General features: G+C 38.6%; 1 protein-coding gene across 15 annotated transcripts in view; it reads left to right on the forward strand.

The window, feature by feature from the left end:
• ST7 (suppression of tumorigenicity 7) overlaps positions 1 to 26,865 on the forward strand; it is a 300,125-nt gene that overhangs the window by 152,561 nt on the left and 120,699 nt on the right. For all 15 annotated transcript variants that reach the window (XM_017535062.2, XM_017535063.2, XM_017535069.2 and 12 more), the window contains exon 2: positions 13,336 to 13,418. In XM_017535062.2, the coding sequence (XP_017390551.1) occupies positions 13,336 to 13,418 (83 nt within the window). The remainder of the gene's footprint in view (positions 1 to 13,335; positions 13,419 to 26,865) is intronic.

The raw sequence follows: 26,865 nt of genomic DNA on the forward strand, positions 1-26,865 counted from the left end.
TTTTTTTTGGTTTCTTTTCTTTCCTGGGCTGGGAGGAATGTCTTTGTTGTTTTGTTTTAATTTTCTGTATTTTAAAAAATGTTTTGGGAAAAAAACTTTGAAAAGCAAAAGCAATCCCCATCCATTTTGGGGATATAGATTTGTTTGTTTCTATATTAACATGGTGGTTGGCCTTCCAGTGGTAATACTCGTTTGTAATACAGCTGGGCCAGAGGTACCGTCTGAGTTTGTGGAATAGGACTTCTTGGTGTGAGGTTGACTGACTCATTCAAACCTAGGACTGTAGCTTCGTTAACCTTGAGTTTTAACCAACTACCGATCCACTTGAAGAACCACTGTCTGGATTCTAAGGATCTAGGCATTAGACAGTTGCTAATTAAAAACATGAAATTTCTTTCTTTTTTCTTCTGCATCACAGATGAATAGATTGTTCACCGTGAGGGATGACCATTTTGAACACTATTTGAGATAATAAGAATAGATATTTAAGAGGGGAAAAGGCCATTTACAGGGGATAGGAGCATTTTTATTAGGGATGAATTTAGCTTGAGGTTTGTGTGGTAATGAAAAGTACCTGGAATTTAAATGCATCTTAAACTGGCTTTCCAATATTAGAAAATATCAGTGCTTCAGTTTCCACTGACTGTTACCCATAGACATTATGTAAAGCCAGGTGCCTTTGTGATTAACCACAGTTCACAGGCCAGGACCTAAGGAGATAATTTTAGTTGCCTTCTGGAATAACGACTGGTCACTAGGTACAAATATAAAGCCAAGTATAGTTAACTGGAATTGAAAATGATAAGGCCAAGGGCTTATTTTGGACAATCACGCAGTTGGAGCTGTTGAATACTAAAATAGTGGCCTGTATGTTGGTTTCCCCTGTAGCCTCTTATCTCTGTGGGTTACACACCCCCATCTAGAGGAAGACAGTCTTACAGCTTGCAGCAGGCCACCTTCTGTGGGGCAGTTTTCTCCTCAAAAGAGAAGTCAATTAGTCATTGAATTGTTAGTGAATATAATGAAAAGAAAAACCTAACTTAGGATCAGATTTGAATTTTACTACCCCATGGCCTGTAGCTACTTCTCTGACCCAAAATATTATCTTTCTCTGAGGCACATTATTTAGTTTTCAGTTAGCAGATGGTTTCAAAACAAAGCAGGTAAATTAATAGAAAGTGTAAAAATCAGAATAAATAGAATAGAAAATAGATTTTTGTTTTGTCATGTAATCTCAGCTGACAAAACAGGAATATACATATTTGTAGGTGTCAGTTTCAAAATCATGCCAGTTAAAGTTCTCTGTGTTTTAATTCTTCTTAAAGGCATATATAAAAGAATCTCAGAGAAAGGAGACACATTCAAAATGATTAATTGCACGTACATCTTTAAAAGTTTGACGTAAGAATGAACCAGTATTGTATTTCTTCGAAGGGCTGATGGTTCTTACAGTAGAATAAGGGTTTGAGTTTTAGTCATAATTTACTTACATTCAGTGCCATTTATACTTTTGTTTAACTTAAGTCACACTTAATGATAAATGCTCTTCTCTTTACTGCCAGACTTCCCATAGAAGTAGCTGAGTTGGCTGCCTTAATTTCCTTACTATTCACTGTCTTTAATCACTTGAAATTTGACTTTGGCCCCATTTCACCAACATGCCCAGACTCTTGCTCTTTATACCACATTGGGAAAAGCCACATCCTGTTGAATATAAGTCTGCAACATCTGATACGCCCAACTCCCCTCGCCAGTGATATTACAGGCACTTCCCTCTGAAATAATTCCTGAAGCTGCGCATTTTACATTTTATACACTATCCCATTGATACCAGATCTATCTGTCTTTGTCACATCTCTGGTTATGAATAGTGAGTATCTTCTTTCTGCCTGCTATATAAAGTCCACTTTTCTTGGTTTGGCATTTAAGCCAGCTTTCTCTCCCACTGCTTCTCCTCGTCCGCCCTGTTCTCCAACCCAATTCCTTCATGTACGCTGTGATATCTACCTAGAGTCCATACCATCTCTTCTTTCCTCTCTAATCTCATGTTCATAGCTTATCCTTCTTTCTAAGCCCAGAAGGAAGGATATCCCATTCATTAACCTTCTCTAACCCTCCTAGCTGAAAGTAATGTTTACTTCCTCTAGATTTTATCTGGACATCTCTTCTGAGATGTTTATGAAACATTCTGTGTTATTTGTGTAGCCATCTCATTTTCCCTTCTTAAGGGTAGGGTCAGTCTCATTATCATGTTATTTTCTGCCCCCAGTGTTTAGCTCAGTGTCTGATATTTTTTATAAGCTAAATATATTTTAGGTAATTGAACTAGCTAGTATTAGTAAATGTAGGGCATATATGAAAGATGTTTTACAATATAGAATTTTACTACCCAAAGAATAGAATATAGAAATTTACTACCTAAAGTTATTCCATTTTGCTTGTTAATATTCTTACATTTCTTAGTCATTTCCATGCATTTTAGGTTTAATAATTATCTGTTCAAACAGCTAATTATTGTATTTTGAGCCCTTTTATTAAGTTCCAGCACGTTAAGTAACAAATTGCTGTATTCAGCTTTGTAACATGTAATCTTCTCAAATCTGACTATTAAAGTTTCTGTAATATTTTTCAGTATAACTTCCAATATAGGAAGAGTAAATGAGAAGTTAGTGAACAAATTCCCCTCAAGATAATGGAAAAGTCCTAGCACATTTTCCATGGCTGACGCTGCGAAGAGCCTTTTGGAGTAATCCAGTGTGAACACAAGAACAAATGGAAGTGTCCTTTATACCACTCACCCCAGCCACCCTGTAAGAGCATGTATTATAGCTCTTGACAGTGACACTGCACCTTGCAAGAACTCAGCAATCCAATAATTTCAACTCTCCGGAGCACCAAGGGCTAAGTAAGAAAAAAAAGGCCAGTGTGTATAGCAAATGCAGATGAGCATCAAATAATTACCAAGGGAAGGCCTTACCTTTGGCGCTCAAACGCATCTGTTATTTTACATAGTTACAATACACATCTTTTAGGGCTCTACTTAGCAACCTTCTCAAGGAAATGTTCCTATATGCATATTCTGCCACTCATTCCAGCCCACGACTGAGTTCAGAGTACTAGCTTTATATTTCCAGCAACACCAGAATTATAATTGCCTGCCAGTTTGTCTCCATGTCTGCTTCTCCCACAAAACCCAGAATTCCTTGAGGATAAGAATTATATATATATCATACATCTTTGTATCACCAGTGTTTTATGTGTTGCCCAGCCACACATTGAATATAAATATCCATTGAATGACCAAAGCTGGTCATGCACCTTTGAAATCACAACAGATTTTTAAGTAGCACATGAAGGAGAAAAAGCAGTTTTACACAATAACAAATAATAATAGTTAATATCTGATAGTGTATCAGTTGACAAAAGACTGAAAAAAAAAACACCCCTGTCCAGGATTGCTTACTTTTGGAGGACCATGACTTAGAGTACTTCAACAGTTTTTTAAAAACTTTCTTCTATGCTAACATAATACTGCAGTTTACATTTGTTTTGATTACTTAGAGTTATCAATCAAAGATTGAAATATGTTCAGGCCATTCTGTTTAAGGGTGCAGTCAAGTATATAATGCATTTTGGAAAGATCCATTGAGAAATTGCATTAACAAGTGTCTTTGGTTTACTAGGATAAAAGCATAACGATCTCGCATGGCTAATTTCTGAGGGTTCTACGTAGCCATGGTCTTGCTGTAAGAGGATAATATATCTGGGACCATCTTGATTTATCAATGTATCAATGTGTAGTAGTCATTGAGTCTTCCTAATGTGAAATTCAGATTGTGCATGTAGTCTAGGGATAGAAACACACACACACACACACACACACACACACACACACACACAAACACACACACACACACGCGGCAAGGACCCCACCATCAAAGACTTTTAGTTTTGTCAGATTTATATTTTCTTTCTTTTTTTTTTTTTTGAGATGGAATTTCACTTTTGTTGCCCAGGCTGGAGTGCAATGGCATGATCTTGACTCACCACAACCTCTGCCTTTTGGGTTCAAGTGATTCTCCTGCCTCAGCCTCCCGAGTAGCTGAGATTACAGGCGTGTGCCATCATGCCTGGCTAGTTTTGTATTTTTAGGAGAGATGAGGTTTCTCCATGTTGGTCAGGCTGGTCTTGAACTCCCGACCTCAGGGGATCTACCTGCCTCAGCCTCCCAAAGTGCTGGGATTACAGGCGTGAGCCACTGCGCCTGACCTAGATTTATATTTTCTAATGAAGTTTATTATCAGAAGTCCTGGGAGATGTTTATAACTTTCTTACCTAGAATTCTGCCCCTTGTAGTCATTCATCATTTATCAAACATTGAGTACTGTGTGGACCAGGCTCTGTGCTGAGTGCTCTGTGTTGGCTGCTGGAGGTTTGAGACACAGTATGTGTGCTTGTAGGCAAGAGGTTCCTAGAGCCTAGAACACCCTGTCTTAGCAAAGTTTCTATTTCTCTTCAGCATACTATGAGGAAGGTTTGCTTTCTGTACAAGCAGACATTTATTTTTTTCTTCCTGGTATTAAATAGTTTATGAGAAACAGAAAAACTCATAAAATAGTCTTCAAACATAAATTGAAACATATTTTAAATAATTAAAAATATAATAAGACTTTACACAGGTCTTTCTCCTGTTCTTGACCAGGGTGGAGATCTTCATTATCAAGGTTCCTGTTACTAAAAGGGAACAGATCACCTGATATCTTGCTCCACTTGTCCTTGAGGGTTATTCAGCTTTGTGTGTGACTGAGCTTTGGATGGTTCTTCATGATATCAGGGAAGGTTGACAGATGGCCTCCCTCCAGCAAGAGAGAAGGTGCCATGAAGACTGAACACTGCATTGTTCCCACCAATACAGTTTACTCCAGTAGAGTTTCCCAGATCACAGCTGAGGAAAGCATGTGCTCAGCTCCACTCCTCAGCAGAGCCAGATGCCCAGTACAGCAGAAACAGTCTACCTGTAAAGTTGCCCAGGCAACATCAAGAGTAGAGGGAAGAGTAGACAGAATGATTTATGAGGGTTTCTTGCCATAGGAATAGGTCTAAAGATATACTTCCATGTATTTTCCTCAAGGAGAAATGACACAGGATTTATTAAGGGGATTGTGATGCATAAAAACTCAAGACCTTATCAGAGCCCAAGGAGACCAGGGCCAAGGGCAAGGAGAGGGGCAGCAGAAACAACAAATGAGGAAAAGAAGTGCTTGCCCTGTGCTTTTAATCCATGATTGAACTGATGTGCTGCTTTGATATATAACTGATTTTTTAAAAACATGCAAATGTTGTCTATTTATAATATGACTAGGAAAAAAAAACCATTTACTGGGTGAAATGAAGATATTTTATTCCATATTGAAAAAACAGCTCCTCTCAGTGTCTACTTTAGTATTAGCACATTTGCAAAGACAGTTACATGCTGGCATGTGAAATAGCATGTCATGGCAGCAGAGAAGTTGTATTTTATTTATGAACAATTGGGAAAGAAGCTCTCGGGCATATAGAGTTGGTGTATCTTAGCACCCTTTCTTGGCATACTGAATTAGCATTATGAGATGTCAATGTTGATCTTTATTTTCATGAATTATTATATTGGTGACGGTATCAGTTTTACATTACTGCATAACAAATTTCCATAAATAAAGAGGCTTAACACACACTTCTTATCTCTCAGTTTCTGTGTCAGGAGTCCTGTGTCAGCTGGGTCTTTTGCTCTTGGCCTCACAAGGCTATAATCAAGGTGTTGACCAGGCTGCTATCTCAATTGCAAGTTCAGTTAGGGGAGAATCTGCTTCCAGGCTCACTCAGGCTGTTGGCAGTAATCATTGCTGTAGCACTGAGGGCTTGGGTTTCTGAATGGCTGTTGTAGAGGCTGCCTGCCGTCCATTGCTCCATGGGCTTGTCCACGTGGCCACTTTATGAAGCCAGTAAGAAGGATCTCTCTGTCTGCTGCCAACATGAAATCTTACATAGCTGTTTGTTAGAAGGAAGTCCCATACTCCATGTCCCAGCCATATTCAAGGGAAAGGGGTCACATAAAGTTACGAATACCAGGAGATCAGGGATTGTTGGAGTCACTTTAGTGTTTGTCTGTCACAGGGTCATTCTGAGGAAAAGTTCTTAAATTTTAAAAGCTGTGCAATCTGGAAATCTGTTTGAAATTAGCAGGAGTATCAACTAAGCTATTAGAGCTTCTATTTTTCATTCTCTTCCCCTTGGGTAAATGAGCAAGGGCAGAAGTAAAGTTGCAGCCTTACTTAATAGAAGCTGACAGGAAGGAAGAGAGGAGTTAGTAAGGTTGAAAGGACAATGAAATGAGAGAAGAGAATATTCTCTATTATCACATGGAAAAATACAAATGACCGATTATTCCAGTGTGTTCCCTACCTCATTTTGGAAGTCTGAGAAAACAGTCTGAGGCAAAGTCCCTGCTAGACTAACTTGTCTCGTAATGTGCTTTCTATGGAAAAGCACATTTTCAGTAACTAAATCAGAAATGCTGCTTTGCATGAAACTGACCATTTCTTAATCCACCCTAATAGCCCAGACTTTGGGCCTGGAAGGTATTGTGGCCTTGAATATTCATCCCTTGCAATGAAAACATTTGCTAACCAGCATGCTTAGGTTATGGTTTAGGCTTTAACATGGCTTTTGTCGTACGCTATAAGAAGACTTGAAGAAAATGAATGAACAGGATCACAGGTGGTTCCCATATGGCCTGTGACTCAATGATTGTTCCCAGGGTAACTAGTAAGGCAGTAATCAGAGATTTAGGAACACATGGTAGACTTCAGGGACATTTCTGTGCCTTCTAAAATGGCTTCTTTCAAATTCATCCTTAAGTTTAGTACTACCCCAAGTAACTGGAATCCAGATAAAAGGACCTTTTTATTAAATGATTCTTCATTTGTTTTGTAGGGCATCCATATTTCACATAAGGACTAATCACAGTGTGGATGTTTTACTTCCTGGGCTGTACACTGTAGCACAGTGCTTGGCAATAGAAGATGCTTAGTTAATGCTAATATGAGAGCTACTACTACCACTGGTAGCATTTACACATTCAGCTCAGTCTCCCCTGCGTTCTACAACTATAGTAATATAAGATGCCAAATCAGGCCAGGCGCGGTGGCTCACTCCTGTAATCCCAGCACTTTGGGAGGCCAAGGCAGGTGATTCACCTGAGGTCAGGAGTTCAAGATCAGCCTGGGCAACATGGTAAAACCCTTGTCTCTACTAAAACTACAAAATTAGCCAGGTGTAGTGGTGCATGCTTGTAATCCCACCTACTTGGGAGGCTGAAGCAGGAGAATCACTTGAACCCAGGAGGGGGAGGTTGCTGTGAGCCAAGATAATGCCACTGCACTCCAGCCTGGGGAGCAGAGTGAGACTCCATTTCAAAAGAAAAAAAAGGACAAATTATCCAAAGAAAACCAGCAATTATAATACATATTATTTGATGAGGCCTGCCATATTAGGCACTTTATCTATAGTATTACATTTAGTTCTTGTGACAACCATGCAAGATAGGTATTACTTTTTAAATTTTATAGACAATGAAACAGTCTCAAATGTACATGAATGCTTTTTGTAAAGAGATTTTCACCCACCTTGATTTACAGAGAAAGTAAGTAAACCAAAGCCCCCTATTATTTATCTTTTTAGTTGGGCAGCATTGTCCATATACGCATTGCATAAACTTGTAGAGAGAAGTACTCCAAAAATCATTTTGGTAATTTTGGAGAAGACCAAACAGCTGTCCTAATTTTTAGAAGTACTATTTGGATTCATGCTAATTTGTCTCATCCTAATGGAAACTGAGAATAGCCATTCACTCTAGTCAATCCATATTCCATGTATTCGTATACAGGCCCTTAGGTAGTAATTTCACATATTTAATTCCCCACCAGTGCCTCAACCTCTCTTCCCTTTCCTTCCCTGGACATTCACCCTCAGGCCCCAGGGCTGTAGTACTCTTCATGGAATGCCCTATAGCTCTACCCCTTACTGTCCCCTAGTGCCTGCAACCACAGATAACTTTACCTGGTTAACTTCCCATTCATCCTATAAGTATCAGATGAGATGCTTTTTCTTGGCAGGGATTTTTCTTCATCTTCCATTCCTTTTAGTGCCCTGTCCCTTATAATTTCCTCGTGTGTCCCTTCCCATTTGCTTATCCAGTTATTTGCTTCTCTCACCCATTGGATTGTGAGGCTCTTGTGGTCAGGGGCAGTGCTCTATAAGCTGTTGTGTTCCCAGAATCTGGTTCAGGGTAGGCACTCAGTGAATATAGACCGATGGTAAGAGCAAATGCACATTTCATCTCAGCCTCAGAGCAGTTCTGGGAAACAGATAGGAAACCAAAGTTCTGCAAGAGCGTGGGACACTCTCAGGGACATATGACACAGTTGGTCTCACATTTGGAGACTGGGTCTCCTAATCCTGGTCTCTGTCCCAGGCATAATGCTTTTATATAAAGTCCCTTGGATTGTTTGTTTGTTTCCTTTCTTCAGCCTAAATAACTTAGTTTCTCTAAACTTTTCTCCCAGGGACTCTTTTTTAACCCTTTGAATTATTGCTGATTATTAACTTTTTTTTTTATTTTGCATGTCATATTTTAGCAAAGCATTAATAAGGAACATGGCACAAAGCAGACCCATATTTTTGGATGTTGTGGACTTTGTCATGCTGCTTATTCAGTTCTATCTAGTCAGTACCTCCAAGGCATTGATGCTGCCTTACCTTCTTCATTCGAAGGCTTTCTTGTGAGAGGTGGAATATATGTAAGGAGGCAAACACACAGGATTATATGTCTGCTCTGCTTTACAGAGACCTTTTCCAGGAGTGTAATATGGGAGTTGCTCATAACCTGAAGAAAATAGTGGAAGGAGGCTGGGCACGGTGGCTCAAGCCTGTAATCCTAGCACTTTGGGAGGCCGAGACAGGCAGATCACGAGGTCAAGAGATGGAGACCATTCTGGCCAACATGGTGAAACCCTGTCTCTACTAAAAATACAAAAATTAGCTGGGAATGGTGACGCATTCCTGTAATCCCAGCTACTTGGGAGGCTGAGGCACAAGAATCGCTTGAATCCAGGAGGCAGAGGTTGCAGTGAGCTGAGAGATTGCACCACTGCACTCCAGCCCTGGTGACAGAGCAAGACTGTCTCAAGAAGAAAAAAAAAAAAAGAAAAGAAAAGAAAAAGTGGAAGGCTATTACTGTCATGAGAGCCAGAAGGTGGCCTGGCTTCATAGGGCTGTGCCACAGGATTCCTGAGTAAGCATTCTGGTATTAATTCTTTGTTCACTAGGGTGGTTCTTCATTTCCCACAGTTGAACCTGGTATATTATATGCTTACCTATTCTTTTCTGTGATCCATAGAGGTAATTTAATTTTCAATCCATGTACCTACCCCACCTACTTAGTTTCTTCTCAGTGCCACACTTAATTCCTTCACATTTACTGATCGATTAAATGAGAAGCCTGTGCCAAGTGAAGGTTCAGCATCTTTAGAACTCTATGCGATGCATTCCCTGAGGCTGCCCTTCAATAACTGATGTAATGTTCTTTGAGCGGTGACCTGTTAGAGGTGCCCAACCAGGTCAGATGAAAAGCCCTCTGATTTATTGAAATAGTGCCTTAGTAAAGTATTAGTTTATTTTCACAAAGCTAGATTAGTTGTTACATATTGGTTTTTAACATTGGTTTTGCTTAGCCCTAGTGTGTATGGAGGTGACCTTGATGTGCCTATAGAATATTAGGGATATCCATTTTATGTCTCAAAGTACATACCCCACAGTTCTCTGGTGCAAATTTAGTTACTTTATCAGGCCCTCATATGTTTTCAAAAATAATTGCTAATGACTTTGATGAAACTAGGCGAGATATTTCTTGGTTTTAAGGCAGTTTGGTCGATAGTTTGCAGCCCTCCTAATTTAATAGAATTTTTACTGCCTTTCCACTCTAGTGCTTCACACACAAATGACAAGCTCACAGGGGACTTATCTATAAAAGTCAGAGATAAAAATAAGTGCAGTGCTTAAGAAATCTGTCTTATAGTATCATTTATTTAGAGCTTCCTCTCCTTTTCTGATGAAAGGCTACTGTCGTTTCCTTTTGTCCATTTTTGCTTAAGGCTTTTCGGTAATATTCCCATGTGTCCCCTGTGATGCTAAGAGCATGAACTTGAGGGCAGGCTGACTGGCATTGAGGTCCTTGCCCAGCCTCCGGCTGCAAGACAGCGTGAATAATAATATTGATTTAATGGAGCTGAAGTGAAAATTAACTTCTCTAATCTGTGGAAATGCTTTGTTATAATCCTTAAACACATAGATAAATATATAGGTTGAAATGGCAAGTACCAAGTGTTGACATATGTCCAGAATTGCCACATGCCACATCTGAATGTTTTTAGTCAGATTATTTAATAAGATTATAAATTAATAGATTATTAAATGGGTATCTCTCACTCTCTAGGTATTTCTGTTTCTGTTTCTCTGTTTTCTGTTTGTGTCTCCATTTCTTTTAATGCCTACCATTATTTCTGTCAACTCTGCCACCTTCTTATACATGGATATTTCAGAGAAATAAATTTTAATTATTATTGATATATAATCTTAAATAAAATCAAATTAATGGAATCTTTATTTTTATCTCTTTTAAAAAAACTCAGTGTTGTTCTTTTTTCAATTACTGATTAAATCTTGAGTCTTTTGCCTCCAGTGAATCAGTGGTTTTTCAGCAGAAAATCTTTCATCTCCATTGCTTTTTGCTTTTGTTGCTAGGCAGTTAACAGCAGGGCTACTAAAACTCTTCTAATTTAGGCAAATCTTTTCCTCTATTTTACAAATGGATTTCAGTGGCACTCAGTTTGTTTGCAGAAACCTACTGAAAAGTATATGGTACAGATATGAATGTTTATAGTTACAGAATAAAAAAGTGAATATTCTGCTGACTTTTAGAAAAATAACAGGGAATGTGGGGTCACTCATAGTGTGGAGGGAAATTTTGAGAATTTTAAGCACCTTTGAAGCATACTAGCAGTTGTAAGCTCTAGGAGTGTTTTGTGTGCATTTGATTTTTTTCCTTTTTAAAAATCTCCTTCCTTCCACAAACTGTTGCATGGGAAATGACGTATCACTATATTTTTGTGTGTGTGTGGAGGGGGGGGTTGATGGCCAGGCAAAGCCTCCTCAACTCAACTGTACCTTCCTCCTCTTACCTCACAGCCCTAAGCTAATCACTACTTCTGTGCCTTCTTCTGCCTCCTTGGAAGGGGTCCATTTAGTTCAAGGTGTAAATATTGACTGAGTATATTGTGTTAGTCCAGTCTCTTGTGATTGCAAATGAAATACCTCAAGTCAAACATTCATTTAAGAGTGGGTGCAGTGGGGCTGGGCACAGTGGCTCACTCCTATAATCTCAGCACTTTGGGAGGCTGAGGCTGGCAGATCAAGGTCAGGTGTTCGAAACCAGCTTGGCCAACATGGTGAAACCCTGTCTCTACTAAAAATACAGAAGTTAGCCAGGCGTGGTGGCAGGAGCCTGTAATCCTAGCTACTCAGGAAGCTGAGGCAGGAGAATCACTTGAACCTGGGAGGCGGAGGTTGCAGTGAGCTGAGATCATGCCACTGCACTTTAGCCTGGGTGGCTAAGCAAGACTCCATCTGGNAAGTGCGCTGCATTGTGGGAGGTGAACTTATTGAGAGGGTGATCTGGTAGCATGAAAGAATGGAGTCAGTGCACCCTTCTACATCCATGTCTTTGTTGTTTAATCTTCTTTCCTCCTGAACCCTTGCATCTTCTTGGAAAGGCCCATGCTGTCTCCGTGGCACCTCGAGGCAGGTCCTTTCCTCTATTTAGATTGTGCTCCCATCCCTCTTTCTGTCCACTTTGGTCTGGATAACTCTTGCTTGTTCTTCAGGATTCGTCTTAGATGTGTCCGTCTCCTGGACGTCTTCCCTGCCACCCAGCCTGGGATGCATTCCTCATGTGTTTTCATAAAATCCTGTGCCCAGGACCTATCTATGCACTTAAGTAATAGTCGCTCATTTGCTTGTGTGTTTCAACTGCACTTGATCTTCTAGAGGGTGGGAAATGTGTCTGATTCATTCATCCATTCTTTACCCGTGGTCTTATTCATAAACAGAGAAAAATATTTGTTGTGTGAGTGACCGTTGGGATCTCTTTTCATTTTGGTATATTACTTTGCTTTCTGGGCTGAGCTCAGGACAGATGCCAATGCCTTTCCCTCGAATGACATCAAAGCCCTACTTCTAAAACCAGACTGGATGTGATTCCCTTCTACAAACAGATTCAGTCAAGAAATGTGAATATTCTTGCAAAAAGCCCATTTGATAATAGTAAAAGTTTTGTGTAGTATCTAGATATAAATAACAATGAATTAGATATATGTATAAAATATTTATAAGGGAACTCTAATCAGTAAGCAACCAGATTGACTGAATAGTGGATATGAACAGAGTGGAGGAATTGGTCAAGAAGTTGCCTGAGCTACTCTGCCTATGGAGTAGCCATTCTTTATTCCTTTACTTTCTTAGTAAACTTGCTTTGGGAAAAAAAAAAAAAAAAAAAAAAAAGGAAGGTGCCTGGCAGTGAACATTCATTCTTAGTGGTTTATTTTTCATTTTTTTCATTGACTCCATTTATTTCAATGATCAGTTTAAAAGCCTTTTAAGTAAGTTGGGAAAAAAAAAAAAAAAACCCAACTTGTACTCATCATACAATGGCCAAAACCACAATTACTTTTGCACCAACCTAATAACTTGTTAATTTGTCCTTCCCTCTTAGGGGTAACCATAGCATAATAATCTTTAATAACTAATATATTAAATATAGCTATTTTCCATTTATTCTAAGGTTGAAATACTGCTTGTTGGCGCATCAAGGACTTTGATGTGCAGGTCCCACAAAACGTGTAAGAGCACCTTCTCTTTTTGGCTAACAGTTTTGTAACCAACTTTGATTAAACTCTTTCATGGTTTTGAATCCATGAGAACCATTCTCAACAATTGTTTTGAGAGTTAGAAACTAAAACTTTTCTTTTTTCTCATACTTAGCTTCCCCCCCCCCCAAGGTATATTACTTTACACCTAGTATTCTGAGCCTATGTATTGGTGAATAATTTTAATGGGACCTCACTATGGTTCTAAGAGTTCTCATCATCAGAAATAAATGATTTTACTAGAGAGAAAAATGAAAGAGCTGCTTTTACTGACATACATTCCTTGTTCTCCCTTTCTCTCTCTTTTCTTTTTCAGTGAGCATGTTTTTGAACACATTAACGCCGAAGTTCTACGTGGCCCTGACAGGCACTTCCTCACTAATATCAGGGCTTATTTTGGTAAGTGGTGGAGTCCTTCTCCCTTAAAAACATGCTGATTAGTAATATGTATATTAGTGTATGTACAAGAAAAAAATCTGGAAGGATATACACCAACAGGTTACAGTGATTATCTTCCACATGTCTATATGTTGGGGAGTGGACTCATAGAAACCTTTTACCACCCCATTAATAGATTTCTGAAATATTTGAAAAAAATGTAAGCAATCATATATTACTTTGTTGAAAAGGAAAAAAAAACTGTAAATAAAATGGAAAATAAAGGAAGATATAATTCTTTGTCAAATTTTACAATCTAAGATACTATAAAATAAATGCAACTCAGTTTAACTAAAAATTATCAAAATGGGGCCAGTCGCTGTGGCTCACATCTGTAATCCCAGCACTTAGGGAGTCCAAGGCGGGTGGATCACTTGAGGTCAGGAGTTCGAAACCAGCCTGGCCAGCCTGGTGAAACTCCATCTCTACTAAAAATACAAAAAGGGAGGCTGAGTAAGGAAAATGACTTGAACCCGGGAAGCGGAGGCTGCAGTGAGCTAAGATTGTGCCATTGCATTCCAGCCTGGGTGACAGAGCAAGACTTAATCTCAAAATAAAAATATAGTCATCAAAATGGAATCTTGTACAAAATCAAGATCAGTAGAAATATAGCTTAGTTTTTTAAAATGTATTGAGATGGATTGTGACAATTGTTTTCCTTTCATATTTTCTTTCTAAATTTACACTTCTTTATGCATTGCTTCCTTTAAAAAAAGTCCCCAAAATGCAAAAAAGCAATATGATTATTATTTGTATGGCTCTCTTACCTTATCTTTGTAACAGTTGCAGGTGTGCTAAATCATAATACCTGAAGTAGTTAATTTTAGTGGCTTCAGATGGGGACCATCTAAATTCAGTGGGACTACTCTAATAGAATTAAAGAGGCAAAGAGGTTTTAGAAAAGGTTTTTTAAATACCTGTACCCATATACTTGTGATGACTAATTATTATAGAAACAAGCACAAGAAAAGTTTTACAGAGTTGATGTCTAGAAAAATGGATGATCAGAAGAAAAACAGAAAAACTTTAGAGAAGGACACAAACATATGTAGCAAAGAACATAAATGGACCTAGAATAATGGTGGATTTCAGAAGCTTGAGCTTGTAAAGAGCCAGAGTAAAAAGGTGGAGAAATGTATGCAAGACAGAAACCTGAAAACAGCGGAGATGGATGGTGGCAGTGTGGGATCATCTTTTTGTGTTCAGAAAACATCCAGGTTCATCTTGCTTTGCTGTGTCATATGGATTTCTGAACTAATGTGCCATTGGTTCAGAAATCCATATGACACAGCAAAGCAAGATGTGTAAAGATGTTTAAAGTTGATGTTAAACATCCTCCCACACATCTCTATTCCAAGTTGCAGAGTCCCATTCTTTTCCAATGAATGCCCTCACTTTAACAGTAGATACCTGGTGAGACTGAGCATTTACCTTTCATTGCAGGTCAGCTACTCACATGATAAGAGCTTATGTCTGTTTTCCCACAATTTCAGCTCTTCCTCTACAGGAGATAAGACTCTCACTCAGGGCACTCTTAGATTCGAGGCTCAGGATATGCTTCTGGAGACAAGAGTTAGAATCCCTGAGTTCATTGTTTTCTTTCATCACTTTGTCCAGCAAACTTAGGAGCAACCAAACAACTTTATTATATTCCTTGGTTCTCCACATATGGTCAAAGGTATTATGTGTAGAGTTGCCAAACTCTTTGCCTCTGAAGAGTGATGAATCAGGAGTATCAAAGCATTTATTTTGCATAACTGTCTAGACAGGTCACATCAAGGACTGTCAGTGTTCTCCATAGTATTAGAAGTAGAGTCCTTAGCATTTTTGGGTCTAATTATATTAAGCATCCAACTCCAGAAACCCCCAAACCAACTAAAGAAATCTATCCTTAAAATTCTGTTTCTCTAGAACCCCTCCTGTTACTAAAAACCTGTTTTGGATAAGTGGAAAGCCAAATAGAAAGCCCAGTGCTGGCTGCAAAGACCAACCCAAGTTGAGGGGAAGCATATTAAACTTCCTCTTTAAAATGGGTTAAAATAAGGTATGTGTGATAATTTGTACTATGGCACCTCTTAAATACTAATCTGGTCACCTGTATGTGTCTCTGAAGTTTTCCTTGTGTTTTAGAGACATGAGAAAAATAAAGACCCTGTAGAGATCAGCTCCATAAAGCTATAAAGCTGGTCACTAGTGTATTCCATGTAAGGGCTGTAGTTTATTCTGATATTGTGTCCTTACCATTTAATGTTAAAATTTCCTTCTGAAATGATGGTGATAATGTATGGTAGTGTTATTTTACCATTATTACTTTGCAAAGAAGAACATAGCAGCCCCACATTGGACTTCACATTTATTGGATGGCAGGAACTCTTGGCTTAAGAGAACAACAATCTCAAAAATTTACTTCTACTTCACCTGTTGAGGAACAACATAAGTTGGCCAAATGGGAAGTAGTAAAAATATTTGAATCTGACTTAGAGCAATGAATGGAGAAGAGAAAGGCTTTAGATAATCTCTTCAGTCTAGGGGATTGAGGGCAGAGGAAATTAATCTGAGAGAGGATTTGGTAGAGGGAAGCCAGCAGAAACTGTTTTGCTGGAAAACCACAGAAAAAATTCTGGTAACTGGTGAAGGTATGGGAATGAATCTCCTACTCCAAAGGTTTCTAACTTTATTAATTAAAAAAGATTTTCATTAGGAGGCTATATACTTACTATTTAGAGCTAGGGTAAGAAACTATATTAACATAGTGGGAATTACATAATATCCAGAGAGGACAGGGAGTAGACAGAAGATGATGAGAGGAAGTAATGAAAAGGGGAGATCAGTTTCAGTGAGACAGGTGATAGAAGAGAAAACCATGAAAAAGGAAGAAGCCAAGTGAGGCCTGTTGGCAGACACCATGATCTTATATTTAGAAAAACCTAAAGACTCCACCAAAAACTGTTAGAACTGATAAACAAATTCTGAAGAGTTGCAGGATACAAAATCAGCATACAAAAATCAGTAACATTTATATACGCTAACAGTGAATAATATGAAAAAGAAATCAAGAAATCAATCCCATTTACAATACCTACAAAAGTACAAAATACCTAGTAACCAATTTAATAAAAAAAGTGAAAGATGTATACAAGGAAAACTGTTAAACCCTGATGGAAAAAAATTGAAGAGGACACACAAAAAGTGGAAAGATATTTCATGCTCATGGATTGGCAGAATTAATACCATCAAAATGACAATACGCTGCAAATAAATTTGACAGTACTCTGCAAATAAATTCACATATTTAATGGAATCCCTATGAAAATACCAATCACATTCTTTATAGAAATAGAAAAAAAATCTAAAATGTATATGGAACCACAAAAGACCCTGAATAGCCAGAGCAATCCTGAGCAAAAAGAACAAAGCTGGAGGCATCACACTACCTGGCTTCAAAATATATTACAAAGTTATAGCAACTGCACCAGCGTGGTACTGGCATAAAAACAGACACATAGCAATGGAACAGAATAGAGAGCCCAGACATAAACTCACATGTTTATAACCGACTCATTTTCGACAAAGGTACTGAGAATGTACGTTGGAGAATAAACAGTCTCTTCAGCAAATGTGTTAGAAAAGCTGAATAACCATATGTAGAAGAATGAAGCTGGACCTCTATCACCATATACAAAATCAAATCAAAATGAATTAAATACTGAAATCTAAGACCTGAAACCATGAATCTTGTGAAAGAAAACATTGGGGAAATCCTCCAGGACATTAATGTGGGCAAAGATGTTTTTTGTGTAAAACCTCAAAGCACAGGCAACCAAAGCAAAAATAGACAAATGGGATTATATCAACCTAAAAAGCTTCTGCACAGCAAAGGAAACAATAAAGTGAAGAGACAACCCATAGAATGGGAGAAAATATTTGCAAGCAATTCATCTGACAAGAGATTAATAATCAGAATATATAAGGAGCTCAACTCAATAGCAAAACCCCAAATAATCCACTTAAAAATGGGAAAAACATCTGAATAGACATTTCTCAAAAGAAGAATTGCAGACGGACAATGGGTATATGAAAAAATGGTATTGCTAATCTTCAGAGAAATGCAGACCAAAACCACAATGAGCTATCACCTCATTATGGTTAGAATGGCTTCAAGCGATTCTCCTGCCTTAGCCTCCTGAGTAGCTGGGACTACAGGCGTGTGTCACCATGCCTGGCTAATTTTTATAGGAAGACAGGGTGTGGTGGGTACATTGGCTTATGCCTGCAATCACAGCACTTTGGGAGGCAGAGGCAGGAGGATCACTTGAAGCCAAGAGTTCAAGACCAGCCTGGCCAACATGGTGAAACTCCATCTCTACTAAAACTACACAATTAGCTGGGCATGGTGGCACAAGCCTGTAGTCCCAGCTACTCAGGAGGCTGAGGCAGCAGAATCACTTGAACCCGGGTGGTGAAGGTCTCCCTACATTGCCCAGTCTGGTCTTGAACTCCTGGGCTCAAGCGATACTCTTCCTTGGCCTCCCCAAGTGCTGGGATTATAGGTGTGAGCCACCATGCGTGGCTGAGGTTGATTAATAGATACAAATATACCATTCGGATAGAATAAATAAGACCTACTCTTTGACAGATTGTTAGGGTGACTATAGTTAACAATCTGTTGTATACTTAAAAGAGAATAATTTGAATGTTCTTAGCACAAAGAAAAGAAAAATAAATTTAAGGCGGTAGATATTCTAGTGACCCTGATTTGATCTTTACATATTATATGAAGGTATCAAATTATGACATGTACCCTGAAAATTTGCACATCTATTATGTATCAATCTTAAAAAGCTATGGGGAGAATCAGGGATTGTTGAGGTGCTAGGACTCTGGTCATTTAGTGGTAAGCCACATTCATTTTTCAGAGGAGAAAATCGAGACCAACAGGAGAAAGAAAAGGAAATGTTTTGTCTAAGCAAATGTTTTGTATTTAGTAGAGATGGGGTTTCACCATGTTGGCCAGGCTGGTCTCAAATTCTGACCTCAGGTGATCCACCTGCCTTAGCCTCCCAAAGTGCTGGGGTTACAAATGTGAGCCACTGCACTCAGCCCTTAGCCCACTTTTTGAAGGGATTATTTTTTTCTTGCTGATTTATTTGAATTCCTTGTATTTTCTGGAAATTCATCTTTTGTCAGATGTGTAGATTGTGAAGATTTTCTGACACTCTGTTAATTCTGCTGATTATTTCTTCTGCTGTGGAGGAGTCTTTTAGTTTAAGTCCCATCTATTTATCTATGTTTTTGTTGCACTTTTAGGTTCTTGGTCATGAAGTCTTTGCCTACGCCAGCGTCTAGAAGCATTTTTCCAATGTTATCTTCTAGAACTTTTACGGTTTTAAATCTTATACTTAAGTCTTTGATCCATCTTGAGTTGATTTTTGTATAAGGTGAGAGATGAGGATCTAGTTTCATTCTTATACATGTGGCTTTCCAATTATCCCAGCACCATTTATTGAATAGGTTGTCCTTTTCACACTGTGGTTTTCTTTGCTTTGTCGAAGATCAGTTGGTTGTACGTATTTGGCTTTATTTCTGGGTTTTTCTGTTTCGTTGGTCTATATGCCTGTTTTTAATTCTAGTACCATGCTGTTTTGGTGACTGTGGTCTTATAGTATAGTTTGAAGTTAGGTAATGTGATGTCTCCAGGTTTGTTCTTTTTCCTTAGTTTGCTTTGGCTATGTAGGCTCTTTAGGTTCCATATGAATTTTGGGATTTTTTCTAGTTCTGTGAATAATGATGGTGGTATTTTGATGGAAATTGCATTGAATTTGTAGTTTGCTTTTGGCAGTATGGTCATTTTCCCAGTATTGATTCTCCCCATCCGTGAGCATGGAATTGTTTCCATTTGTTTGTGTCATCTGTGATTTCTTTCAGCAATGTTTTGTAGTTTTCCTTACAGAGGTTTTTCACCTCATTGGTTAAGTGTATTCCTAAGTATTTTGTTTTATTTTTTGCAGTTACTATAAAAGTGGTTGAGTTCTTCATTTGATTCTCAGCTTGGTTGCTGTTGGCATATAGCAGGGCTACTGATTTGTGTACATTAATTTTGTATCCTCAAACTTTGCCGAATTCATTTACCAGTCCTAGGATTTTTTGGATGAGTCTTTAGGGTTTTCTAGATATATGATATGTCATCAGCAAACAGTGACAGTTTGACTTCCTGTTTACCATTTTGGATCGCGTTTCTTTCTTTCTCTTGTCTGATTACTGTGGCTAGGATTTCCAGTACTATGTTGAATAGAAGTGGAGAAAGTGAGCGTCTTTGTCTTGTTCCTGTTCTCAGGGTAAATGCTTTCAACTCTTCCTTGTTCAGTATAATGTTGGCTGTGGGTTTGTCAGAGATGGCTTTTATTACCTTAAGTTATGTCCCTTCTATGCCAATTATTTTGAAGAGATAAATAAAATTGGTAGACTATTAATGGGATTAAGCAAGAAAAGAAGAGAGAAGATCCAAATAAGCTCACTTAGAAACAAAATAAGAGATGTTACAACCAATACCACAGGAATACAAAAGATAATTCAAGGCCACTATGAACCCCTTTACATGCATAAACTAGAAAACCTAGAGGAGATGGATAAATTCCTGGAAATATCCAACCCTCCTAAATTAAATCAGGAAGAAATAGAAAGTCTGAACAAACTAGTAACAAGCAATGAGATTGAAATGGCAATTAAAAAGTTACCAAAAAAAAAAAGTCCAGGACTGGACAGTTCACAGCTGAATTTTATGAGATGTTCAAAGAAGAACTGGTACCAATCCTATTGACCCTATTCCAAAAGAAAAAGAGGGAATGCTCCCTAAATTACTCTCTGAAGCCAGTATCACCCTAATACCCAAACCAGGAAACAAAATAAAAAAGGAAAACTAGATCAATATCTCTGATGAACATAGATGCAAAAATCCTCAATAAAATATTAGCTAACTGAGTCCAACATCATATCAAAAAGATAATCACCATGATCAAGTAGTTTTCATACCAGGGATGCAGGGATGGTTTAACATACACAAGTAAATAAATGTGATGAACCACAGAAACAGAATTAAAAACAAAAATCACATGATCATCTCAATAGATGTAGAAAAAGCATTTGACAAAGTCCAGCATCGCTTTATGATTAAAAACCTACCATAATATTTTAAACAGAGTGAGACAACTTCAGACTGGGAAAATGCTGTCACATGCTTGGTAAATTCTTACTAAATATGTGCCCAAAACATAGCAATCTTTTAGCATCTATGTTTGGGGTCGGGAGAGAAGGGGAAGGCATTACAAGTCTCCATCTAATAATTATCATTTAAATTTACAATAATATTTTAGCATTTTCTTTCTAAAACATCTTTGAAGTATTTTTTAAGTAAACAAATAGAAAAAAAGAACTCTGGATTCAATTTTATACTGAAACCAGTAATTCACTTTGATGCTGAAAGGTAGGCTTTTGTTTGCACATTCCGTTTCTCAGGAAAGAGGGTCACTGAAGAATGTTATGCACTTAGATGATGCCAGGCACTGATCTAGAGCACTTTGCATGCTAACTCATTTACTCTTCCCCACAGTACGAGGTCATTGCTAACGTTGTTTCCCTTTTACTTACACATAAGTGCAATAGGTAGAATAGGCCAGTTAGTAACCTGCTTTACGTCACACAGCTGGTAATAGAGGAGCAGGATTGGAACCCAGGCCATCTTGTGCAGGCAGCCTGTATTCTCTCACTCGTTTTACTGCCTCTGTGGTCAGCTGTTTTTCTAGCCTGCTGTATAAGTGGTAGGTCTGGATTTTATTCTAGCAAGAGCTTGGTGTGGATTCACAGGCTCTAAATTAATTACCTCAGTGTGGGTTGTTTCCTTTCATTCTGGTAAGCTAGACCTAATGGTTGTTTTCCATTTTAACTCAGGTTTGGTGAAGCCCCACCAGCAATAAAAGGATTTCCCTAGGGCATGGTCACCTTTGCAGATCAGGGCTGGTTATGTTATCTGTTCCCCTGCTGAACCAAATGATCATTGCTGAGCTATGGTACATTTGCCTTGCAACATTCTCAGGAAGGAGAGGATACTCCTGACAGGAAACTTTGTGGGCAAAGGAAAACGTCTCACGTGGGAACATTTTGAAAGTTCTCTATCAAAATGCTAGTCTGTACTGAGAGCTAAGTAACTACAGTGTGTGACTAGCTCTTGATAGCTTTAGGTTCCTGCTGTAGAGCTTGTTGACATTCCTAACCTCTAGGGACTCAGCTTTGCCAGACCTCGAAATGAACCCAGGTAATGTTTCTATTCAGCCACTATCCTTTTCTGCTGAGTGCACTTCAGGGAGAGGCAGCATTGAGGTAAAGGATCAGGTGCTCTGCAAAATAGCTATGTGCATAGAAATGCTTAGCAATTTGCTTCCTAACCCCAGAGAGAAAATTACCTAACTGCTCTCCCCTAAGCAATGTTCTAAGAACCTACCATGGACATTTAAAGTATAGTACTGACCCTGGGGAAATTGATTATTTACGGGCCTCAGGATTTCTATGCTGGAGACTAAAATTATCAAATTAAATTTGATTTCTTTGGAAAAGAGAGCTAAAAACAAGCAGAAATCCTGATATTTCCTCTGTAAAGTCAATTAACTGAACAAATATACAACATGTTTAAAAATAAAGAGGTATATATTTTATTAGATATCACGAATACTTCTAAGTTCACAAGTTGAAAGCTAGCAATGACTTTCTTATACTAACTCACTGTCCCATTTTAGTTCCTGTGCCCATACCCATCCATCCAGCTTTTTCCCTTGCTTAATTTCAAGATACCCCTCTGTCTGCTTGGCGCAAGCCTTCCCATCCCAGTCTAGTTCCATCCACAAGAATTGTACCTGTCGTCACAGTCCAAACCTGCCAAGTTAGTCTTTTATCTGCTAGCAAAGACATCCCAGCCTCTGTAGGCAGTGTTTATTTCAGTGGAGAAAATCCCTGGGTTTTGCTTCACTTGTGAGAGAGGTAAGGTGGATATGTGCAGAAAATGCTCCCCTTAATTATTTCAAAATGTTGATAGATGCGTAAAATTCTGTATGCTGTGTTGACATTTATACATAGATTCCTATATTCCTATTAAAACGTGTGTGTATGTATTTTAATAGTGATACATGGATCGATACACATTTTAATGGGATACAGGATATGTATATAGATATACATATATGTACATATATGTGTGTGTATATGTGTGTTTGTGTTCGTACGAGAGGTTATTTTTGAAAGGCATCCAGAGCATAATTTTTAAAAGTCAGAATCAAGAACAGGAAATAGATAAAATCAGAATGGTAAATAAAATAATTAGTTCATGGATTAAATGTAAAAGAAATATGTTTTTGGGAAAGTGGTAGCAGATGACAGTTGAGTAGGAATGAGTTGTAACAAAAGATCCATTTATTGAGTTCCCACTCCATGCTAGATGTACTGTATTTAGCACTTTGCATATATTATTTCATTTAATTTTTATTGAAATTCTAAGTGGTGGGTACCAGTGCTTTTACTCTGCTAAATATAAACAGACACAAAGTTTAAATAATTTAGCCAAGGTTATATAGCAGATAAATGGTGAGATTTGAACGTGGATCTCTCTGGCCTTGCCTTCTCTCCCCTCTTTTCAAAAGTAAGGAAGTGGAGACGAAGATTGCCGTTTCCTTTCACCTTTTTTTCATCCATCTCAAGAACTTGAACTGCACTTCAGGTAGCACTTTAATTGATAGATGCATATGGATCACCCAAAATGATGATGATTCTGGAACAAAGAGTGGAAAAAGACTCAGGGAAACTTGATTAGAAGGGGTCCTGGAGGCTTGGGGTGGGAAGCAGCACATAAATGTCAAGCCATGTCATCTCTGAAGTACCTTGCCTCTTAACTCTAGAATAAAGAATGAGAGAGATGCTCTGGGGGCCAGGTGACTGGGGAGCCTGTAGGTAATAAGAGGAAACAGGCTCATTTAGCCTTGTTGGATTATAGCTTTATGAGTTCACGACAAAAGTTAATGTTCTTCTGCAGGAGATCACGTGTCAGGCAAAGAAAGTAGATTGATGCCTGTCATAGACTGATTGTGGGTATGAGCATTTAAGTGGAACAGATTAATGATAAGATATGGCAAAAATGAAGGAGGTGAATGAGCTAATGGCGGATAAAGGGACAAAACTGCCTTTTTGGGGTTTTTACCTTACATTTTAGCACAAATTGAGAGACTTGGAAGTCATGTAGTTACAGTTGAGGCAGGGATGCTCAGAAGCGATCCACTTTAAATCAGTAAAGACCTAAGGACTAGGCATTCAGAAAACTTGTGACTTGCCTACGTAACTCTGCTAGGTAAGGAGGGAGTAAAGACTAGAACTTAAATTTCCACCTCTGCCCCAGCATCTTTCTGCTTCTCATAAGGTTTGACTGGGAAGGTGGATAGCAGCAGGGTGTAGCCGTTGATATTTTCATTTTAACAGACACCCAGAAGTGGGTCAGGTAGATAAGAAAGAGAGTGGAAGAGGGAGGAGAAAGACTGCAACCTTCTTTGGAGGAAGCATTTTTTCTTTTTCTAATTGGCCATGGGTTAGGCCAGCTTTGTCCAGCCTAAAACATAGACTAATACCTAGCACAATTATCATTATATTTTATTTGTGTGATCATTTATTGTCTTCTTCCTCTTTAGAATGGAAGCATCACAAAGGCAGGGACCGTATCTGTGTTTTTGTGTATTACTGTATACAAAATGCCAGGTGAATGCACATAAGATTCAAGGAGTAAATGAATTAACTGACTGCATCAGAATTATCTGGGAGATTGTTAAAAATGATGGGTTCCAAGCACAACCCAGACCAACTGAGTTAGACTCTCTAGAGGAGGAACCTAGAGGACAGCTGGCTGGTCTTGGGATGAATGACACAGGCTGGCTTCTCCCAGTTCCCAGTGGTCTCCATGACTTGGCTCAGGAGAGTTACCCTCCCTTTTAGGCCTCAGTAGTTAATGCTGCAATGGAAACTCTCTCTCATTCTGTGAACTTAGAGACACGGAGGTGGGGATGGATCATTGGCTGTTGACCTTGAAGAGAGCCTTACTTCCCTGTGTTTTCTTAAAGCCTTGGCAACAGGTGGCCTAAAAGGCAGGTAAAAGGGCAGAATGCCAGTTTACATAGCCCCCACAACTGTTTAGGGGAACAGGTGGCTGAGGAGGGATTGGCTGAGATCTAGGAAGCAGGAGGCCAAGACCTGCTTGGTAGCTATCCCATATTCCTAAACAAAACATACAGAAACCTAGAGTGTAAAAAAAAAAAAAAATGTGTATCTGTCATGAGAAATTAGGAAGGACTTTGAAAGAGTCAATATGGTAAAAATGATATACTTTAGGATTCAAAAAAGAAACTAAAAATGTTACAGGTATTATTGTAACACATGCCAGCTGCCTAGGCTTATCTTCTTAAGACCAGATAAATCCCCTTGTGCCAAAAAAACCTGTTTACCACCAGATATATTTTTGAAGACTTAAAGTAGGCATTGATTTGGCAGTCTTTCTATCTAGGAGTAGACTGCCAGACATTTCATATTCCTTCTTCAGTCTCTGCCATCACCGTATCAATCCTCCTGTGACATCATTGTCTACTTTAATTCTTAAGAAGCAATTAGTCAATTTCAAGCTTTGTCATCTTTGTATTTCTCACGGGTTAAATGGCGTTGGTGTGGAGTTACTACACTTTTGCTATGGGGAAATCTGGAAGCATTTTTGAGTGTGTTAATAGGGCATAGAGAAATTCCTGACACATGAAATGTTTTATATACAGAATATGCAATTCAAAGAAAGAGGACTTACTGAGTAGGAAGAAGCTAGGCTTCTTGAGCAAAGGGTCTACTTTTAGGTCTGCAAGATTGATGGAAGGGCCTTGTTTATTGTACCTTTGTCAGATCTTTGTTCCCTGCAGGTAAACATGAGACAAGTTTGAAACTTAGGCCAGCTGGAAACAGGTCTCTGCCCACAGCTCCCAGCCCCGGTGCTCATTAGTTTTCTTCTCTGCTTCTGTCAAATAGTAGTGGAGGAGATCTCTGGGTGTTGGTCACTGGGTCCTTGCCAAATGGATCTTTGTTTTAAATATAATCTGGACCCCGAGTATAGTTATTGGCCCTTCTGCCTTGTAAGATACAGGTCCAAACCACTTCCTCAACCCTCATATTCCCAATTCCATCCCCACCTCCCTTATTTCCAGAAAGCAAACCTTACCTGCACCTCCACTGAGATCAGTATGCACCCAGTTTTTATCCTACTGTTACCTTCTAACCTGGGAAATGCTCATATCACAATCTACTATCCAAAATAGAATGTTTCCACCTATTCATTCTTCTTTCTCTTTCCTCCTATCTTAGAGCAAGAAGTGGTGAAGGTAGAATGGGATGTGCTTCCTACTTGGCATCATGTCTTTTGGTTATTTGTACTCTTTTTGACCTTCAGTTTCTCTCTTTTCACTGGATTTTTTTCCTCTAACACAAATATGTACGAGCATCTCTTTTTCATAACAAAATGAACACAAAACCTTTTATTGATCCTGCTGTTCGTTTAGACAATCTCCCATTACATCAATCAGGCCAGCCTTTATCATCCATCCAGTCAACCTTCCAACTATCCTTCCATTCAGTCTTCTAGTCATCCCTCCCTTTCTCTCTCCATCTCTTCATCCGACATTAACTGATTGCTTACAGTGACCTTATTTTACACATTAGAAAACTAAGCCCCAAAGGATGAAGAAAACCGACCAAGATCACATAGCCCGGCTATCTAGTTTAAAGGGGTTTTGCCTTTAAACTAAATGATAAGGTACCTGTTGACTTCCTAAATGCCAAACCCATTTGATACTTTTTAGTTCTTATCTTACTTCACCCTCTTAGGGGCAGAGCATGAATAGGAAAAAAGCACAGGAGAGGTTAAATTTTTAAGACTATGAAATGCATATTTATATTTTAATTTTTTTGGTTGTCTGTCAGACTAAAAGCTTGTTCTACTGTGGCAGGCCTACTGAGCTACTAGCATGTCCAAGAAGTACTTTTAAAATCTGAATTTGTTTATGAGAGCTTTGCTGTTTGCATTGTAGTTATGCACTAGGGAAAAGAATTCAAAGTGACACCAAATATGTGCACCTTAAATAACACCATCTGCCCATTTGGATCTGTGCAGCTCTTTTAAAACACTGTGAGGTGCTTGCCCAAAGCCTGACACGTTTCAGGATAAGCGAAAGATTCTTATGCTAAGACCCTAGATGAGAACACTGTGTTTAAAGTTTCAGAAGGTTTTGAGTTCTTCCCTTCTTTCTTTCCTAGTTGTTCATTCAGTATATATTAGGACAGGGGTCCTTTTTTA

Source organism: Cebus imitator, unplaced genomic scaffold (assembly GCF_001604975.1).
Source record: "Cebus imitator isolate Cc_AM_T3 unplaced genomic scaffold, Cebus_imitator-1.0 Scaffold90, whole genome shotgun sequence".
Taxonomy (NCBI): Eukaryota; Metazoa; Chordata; class Mammalia; order Primates; family Cebidae; genus Cebus; species Cebus imitator.